Genomic DNA, 5,984 nt, shown 5'->3' on the forward strand with positions numbered 1-5,984 from the left:
CAGCCGCAGGCACCAGTCCCACCCCCTCGCGCCGACGAGGTGGGGCTGGACCGGAAATAGCGTCACGGATGAGCGCCGGGAAGGCGCGGCGGCCATCTTGAGTGTGGGCGGGCGGGGTGACCGAGCCGGCCCCAACCCCCCTTCTGTCGCGATATCCCCTGCCGTGACAGGCGACGACATCACCCTCACGGCCGGGAGCACTGCCCCAGCGGTAGGGGTCCTCAGTGCCCGGGGACCCGAGTGCTGTCTGATCCCGGTGTGGAGGGATCCCGATGCCGGGGAAATCCCGGTGCCGGGGAAATCCCAGTGCCGAGAGATCCCTGCGCTGAGGGATCCCAGTGCTGGGGGAATCCCAGTGCTGGGGGAATCCCAGTGCTGGGAGGTCCAGGTGCCAGGAGATCCCAGTGTGGAGGAATCCCAGTGCCAGGTAAGGATCCCAGCGCTGGCAGATCCCAGTACCAGGGGAATGCCAGTGCCGGGGGGACCCCCATGTCCGCAGACCCCCACTTCAGCCTCACGTGCCGGGCGTCCCCCATCCCGGCCCCCTGCCCAGTTCCCCCCTCGCGGCCACGCGGCGTCACCTGCAAAACTTCGCTTTAATTGTCTTAAAAATACAGACCTCGTGGAAAAGGAGCTGGCCAACTGCCCCCAGCAGGGCGAGGATCCCACCTGCCTCCGCCAGCCCCCCGGGAGGAGGACTGGGGGGGCCGCCCGTGGCTCCCCAATCTCCCACCTCATCCCCATTCCCGTCCCCCCTCCATCCCGAGGCATTTCAGGGCACTGGAGCGGGTCCCTCATGCCATCCCACGGCGGCAGAGATGGGAGTGCGGATGTCGGCCTCACCACGGCCACAGCCGAGCCCTGCGGTGGGCCCAGGGCGCTGCAGGAGCCGGGATCCAGCTGTCCCCATCCTCCTCGGGGACCCGCGTTACAGCCCCAGAGCCGAGGGCCGGACTCCCTGCAAAGCACTGGGGGCTCCCACACCATCAGTGGGATTAAACCCCCCCAGTAATGCCGAGCGGTGGGGCCTGATCCTGCTCACCTGGGCTGGATGGGACCATCCCAGCCCTGAGCTCCTCAAAGCTTCTGTGGAGGTAGCAAGAATTTAATGAAAAACCAAGAAACTGCCAGGCACGGCGAGAGTCGGGGGCACCTTTGGGACCCCCCCTGCTCTGCCTCCTCCAGCCCAGGCACCAGCAGCTGAGTGGCACCGCAGGATCTGGCCCCAAAAAGCCCTGCGCCCTGGTGGGGAGCAGGAGCGCAGCAGCGGGGAACCGCTCAAAGGCAATGGCAGAAGGCGCAGGGCAGTTTTTGGGGGTGGGTGTCCCCAAAATCTGTGCGGCTGGAGGGAGCCCCGGGGGTGGGACACCCCAGAGCCCTGCCGAGGGACGGGGCTGTCCCAGCAGCCGTGTGTCCCCACAGAGGGGGAGGATCCCATCCCCAGGACCCTCACTGGGAGGGTGCGAGGGCGCTGCCAGCGGCCTCAGTGCAGGATCCCGCTGGCTGCCAGGCGCTGAGCCGGTCCTGCAGCAACGTCAGCTCCTCGGCCAGGCCGGCCGGAGATGGGGCGAAGCGCCCATGCTGCGGGGAGAGGTGGTGTCCGGCCGGGGGTGATGTGTACAGGGTCAGGGGGGACATGGTCAGGGGTGGGATGGACGGGCACGGGGTCAGAATGGATGGACACAGGGTGGGATAGATGGATACAGAGTTGGATGGATGGACACAGGTCAGGATGAATGGACATGGGGTCAGGATGCACGGACATGGGGTCGGGATGGACAGATGGATATGGGGTCGGGATGGATGGACACGGGTCAGGATGGATGGACACGGGTCGGGATGGATGGACACAAGAGGGCATGGATAGACACGGGGTCAGGACAGCCACGCACAGACCACCCACACCAGCCTCAACCCACGTCCCCAGCTGCAGGACACAGCCGGGGAAAAAGAAATCCCCTCCGAACCGGGAACCCTTCGGGTCTGGGCCCACCTGGGACCCCCACCATGGTGCAGCCCCGCTGTGCTTCAGTTTCCCCTGACTTCACCGGACAGACCCCATCAGGGAGACCCCAAGCCCCGGTGCCGGCGTTACCTGTGCCTCAGGCAGACCCCGCAGGTAGCAGCGCTGCCAGAGCCGGACGGAAGGTCCTGCAGCGCAGGGCAGCAGCAGCCCCGGGGGGGGGGCAGGGGGCCGGTTACCCCCCGGGCTGCCCCCCCACTCGCCAAGGCTCTCTAGGGAGGGGGCCCAGCGGGACAGGCGTTGGGGGGGACGGCCGCTCCTCCAGGGAAAGGGTTGGGGTGACAACATCCCCTTGGTCAGCACGAAGACATTGCCGGCCCCTGGCCCTGGCCAGGCATCAGTGGGCTGGGAAATGGTGGGGGGAAAAATAGGAATTAGGGAAAAAGGGGGGGAAGAGCCAGCAGGAGGGGAAAACCCCACAGTTAGGGATGGGGCACGATTTTTGGGGGGCACACAGCACCAGGAAGGGATTTAACATGCAGAGCACCCCAAATTGAACAGGTGAGCAGGCAGGTGGGTCTCATACAGCACAACCTGGACGCCTGGCTCCCTTCCCAGCAGTGCAGCCCCCCTGCCAAAGCCAAGCCCCGACTCACCCTGCTTGGGGTCTGGGGGTCTGCAGCGTTGGGAGGTCCTACAGTGCCAGCAGCACCCGCTGGGTTCCTGAATCGGGCCCGCTGGTGCCGGCTGTAGCGCAGCCCCCAGTCCCAGACAGTGGGCAGCCTGCAGGCAGGGCTGCCTGTCCTGCCCACCTGCGGCGCACCTGGCTGGGGGTCCCGCCAACCGTTCACCGGTGTATAGGTCTGGCTACGAGGCCGGTGCTGCCGGGAGGAGAAGGGATGAAACAGGAGCTTTTGGGGGGGCGTCAATCTCCAATTGGGGATATGGATGGGGAAACTGAGGCATGGCGCAGGTGGATGCAGCCAAGCGGGATGGGAGAGGATTCATCTCTGTCCCCAAATCCGTCCCTAAACCCCGCTTGCTGGCAAGGGACCCAGGAGTGTGTGCCCCCCGCCTCCAAGCTCACCGGGCTGCCTCGTCCCTGCTGCCGCTGGCAGCTGAAGAGGAAGGTGCTGAAGTAAGGGGCGAAGCTGCTGTCGTGGAGGGCGAGGAGATAGGCCTCAGTAAAGCCAAAAGCCGCTGGGAATTGCCGCACTAGCTGCCACGTGCAGTCCAGGAACAGCAGGAAAACGGGAGCCTGGGGTGGGAGGAGACGCGTGCCTGTCACCCACTGAGGACGCGGACAGGGTAGTGGCGGCACGGGGTGGGTTCTCACCTCCTCCCGGGGGCTGTCGCGACGGAGGAGCCCCAGTCGGTGGGGAAAGGGGTGTCCAGCTGCCACCCATTCCCGCTGCACCAGGCTCTGGAAGCCGGGCAGGGTGCGGGTATGGGGGTCCCCTAGGAGCTGCACCAGCGAGGCCAGCAGGCAGTTTAGGTCCCGGTCTGATGGCTCTGGGAGGGGGAATGAGGCATTGAGGGGGTGTCCCCAGTGTGTCACCACCCCACCCCCCCAAAACATACCCCCCTGCTTCTCCCCTCCTGGTGCTACCTTGCAGGAGGACGGAGCAGCGTCTCCCCGCCAGCAGCGATGCCACCTCAACAGCTTTTCTCAAGCAGGTGCTGGGGGCAAAAGGTGGGAGCGGGGTCAGGGCACCCCAAAATGCCACAGTCACCTGCCTGGGGGTCTGCAGCCCACCCTGGGATGCTCATGATGGTGGTGGGGGGATGACCATATGCCTGCTGCAACACCCCCATCACCAAGGCAGGCCATGGTGGGGACCCACCCCCCATAACAGGTAGTTTTAGGGTGAGGTTTTCCTCCACCACCCCGCACCCCAAAAAAAGCCCCCCCCCCAGCACCGCCCACTCACCGGACATGGTCCAGCCAGCGTGTCCCCTCCAAGGCTGAGAGCCACTTCTCTTCCGCTGCCGCACCTGGCTCACATGGGCAAAGGATGGGGACGGTCAGTGGAGAAGGACCCCGGGGGTGGGACTGGGGGGTCCCCCCCGGATCCCCCCCCCCCATCCCAGTCCCTGCTCACCGGGCAGGCAGAGCGCCCGCAGCTTGAGGTGGGCGACCTGGATGTCGGCGAGGGTGGGCAGCTCGGCAGTGTCGGCCAGCACACAAGGCCCACGGCCCCCCAGCAGCAGAGCCTCCAGGCACCTGGGTGGGGGGCAGAGGGACCCCCGGGTGGGGCTGGGTTGGGGAAACCCCCCCAGCCCCCCCCCCAGGAGCCCCAGCAGGACTCACCTCACATCCTCACTGCCTGGCTCAGAGGCTGCGTGGAAGCTGGCAGCTCTCAGCAGGTCTCCGCCGCCTGGGTGGTGCCAGCACAGGCGCTGCGGGCAAGACAGGGTGACACCCCCACACACATCACCCCCCCATCCCCTATTCCCCCCCACCCCCCAGCACCCCAGCAGCCTCCCAGGGCACTCACAGGCACCCGGCGCTCCTCAAAGTGGGCGAAGGTCCGCTTGAGGTCGTGGTCCAGGAGCCCGCTGGGCACCCACAGGGTCCGGGGGGGGCTGGGGGGGGGGGGGGGCATGGGGCAGGTGCCCCCTCCCCAGTACCCCCCAAATCCCAGGGTGCCATTTTGAGTGGCTCACAGGATGTTTTCCCAAACGGAGGGGAGGCTTTTCTCCCCCATCCCTTCACCACCCTCCCTGGTCCCCTCGGGGTGGGGGTGGTTCATGCTGTGCTCCCCCCCAGTATGGGGTGCTGGGGGGCCCATGGACCCCAGTGTCCATCTGGGCCATACCTGGGGGCCATGTCGAAGCGCTCGTTGACGGCGCTCACCCTCCAGCCCACGGCACCCAGGCGCTTCAGCTCCTTTTCCCAGTCACGCAGGCTCTCAAAGAGCAGCGTGGCAGCCGAGCCTTCCTCCTCATCCTCATCCTCCAAAGGGGCTTCAGCTGGGCAGCACCAGCCATCGTGTCCCTCGCCAGTGTCCCCCAGCCATGCGGCTGCCTCCCGCGCTTGGGCGATGGCATTGGCGACCTGCAGAGAGGAGCCAGGACCGGGCATGAGCCCCCCCTGCAAGTCCCCCCCCCAAAGCCATGGAGCACCTCAGAACTGGGTACAAAGCCTCCCTGTGTCCCCCGTAACTGCCAGCCCCACCAGCTCACCCGAAACGCCTGCAGAGCCAACCCGTTCTCCTGGAAGTGGAAGCGGAGCAGGCGGAAATCCCGGCAGAAAACAGCCAACTCCTCAGGGATGAACTTGAGGGTGGAGGCGGCCGTCAGCACCTTGGGTTTGGTGAAGCTGCTGGCTGTGGCAGGCGTTGAGGGGGTGGCCATCAGCACTGGCTGAGACCTGCCCAACTCATCACACAGGGGCTCGGGGTTGTCACTTTTACCTGCCACCAGCTTGCGGATGCAGGGCAGCGCCACGTCGTAGTCGCTGTGGAGGAAGGCACGGGAGCCGGGAGCCTGTGGGAGATGGGCAGAGAGCTGGAAGCTGCCCCCAGCGTGTGTGTCCCCCCCCAGCCCTGGGAAAGGCAGTGGGGCTGGATCTGGGACCCCACTGCCTTTGCCCGGCTGGCGCTGGGCCCCCATGGCTGCACCTTGTCCCCCACCGCGTCCTGCAGTGAGGAGTTCCCCGGGTGAATGCAGGGAGTCCGCAGCTGATGAGCAAGAGCGAGGCTGGGATGGGGCTGGAGCTGCGATGGGTCTGGGATGGGGTCAGGATAGCGCCAGGATGCAGCCGCAATGGGGTTAGGTTGCAGCCGGGATGGGGCTGGGATGGGGATGGAGCTGGGATGGGATTAGGATGCAGCTGGGATGGGGATGGAGCTGGGATGGGGTCAGGATGGAGCTGGGATGGGCTGGGGTCGGGATGGGGCTTGGCTGGGATGGAGTCGGGATGAGGATAGGATGGGGTCAGGATGGGGCTGGGCCGGGGCCGGGATGCAGCCGCAGTGGGATTAGGATGCAGCCGGGCTGGGGCTGGGGCCGGAGCGGG

The 5,984-nt window shown here is 66.5% G+C and overlaps 2 protein-coding genes across 2 annotated transcripts in view; both read right to left on the minus strand.

Annotated features, from left to right (window-relative positions):
* SF3B4 (splicing factor 3b, subunit 4, 49kDa) overlaps positions 1-536 on the minus strand; it is a 5,616-nt gene extending 5,080 nt beyond the window's left edge. Inside the window, exons 1-2 of the mRNA XM_010565610.1 lie at positions 460-536; positions 67-158 (exon numbers count right to left, since the gene is read on the minus strand). Coding sequence (XP_010563912.1) covers positions 67-158; positions 460-536 — 169 coding nt within the window. The remainder of the gene's footprint in view (positions 1-66; positions 159-459) is intronic.
* Positions 537-1,449: 913 nt separating this feature from the next.
* On the minus strand, positions 1,450-5,578 carry MTMR11 (myotubularin related protein 11). Its single transcript, XM_010565611.1, has 12 exons — positions 5,150-5,578; positions 4,783-5,021; positions 4,462-4,549; positions 4,275-4,363; positions 4,066-4,187; positions 3,895-3,958; positions 3,573-3,643; positions 3,300-3,475; positions 3,051-3,221; positions 2,676-2,844; positions 2,096-2,235; positions 1,450-1,581 (listed from the first exon to the last, which is right to left on the minus strand). Exons 1-12 carry the CDS (start codon positions 5,576-5,578, stop codon positions 1,450-1,452), a joined length of 1,890 nt encoding a protein of 629 aa, XP_010563913.1.
* Between the last annotated feature and the right edge of the window lie 406 nt (positions 5,579-5,984).

Source organism: Haliaeetus leucocephalus, unplaced genomic scaffold (genome assembly GCF_000737465.1).
Source record: "Haliaeetus leucocephalus isolate CR32 unplaced genomic scaffold, Haliaeetus_leucocephalus-4.0 Scaffold193, whole genome shotgun sequence".
In the NCBI taxonomy this organism is placed as follows: Eukaryota; Metazoa; Chordata; class Aves; order Accipitriformes; family Accipitridae; genus Haliaeetus; species Haliaeetus leucocephalus.

Coding starts and splice junctions, on each gene's coding strand:
- MTMR11 (XM_010565611.1), bottom strand. CDS start 5,578: ATGGGGGCCCAGCGCCAGCCGGGCAAAGGCAGTGGGGTCCCAGATCCA. Junction 4,550..4,782: donor CGCTTCGACATGGCCCCCAG/GTATGGCCCAGA, acceptor CCCCCCCCCCAG/CCCCCCCCGGACCCTGTGGG. Junction 3,959..4,065: donor GCGGGCGCTCTGCCTGCCCG/GTGAGCAGGGAC, acceptor CATGTGAGCCAG/GTGCGGCAGCGGAAGAGAAG.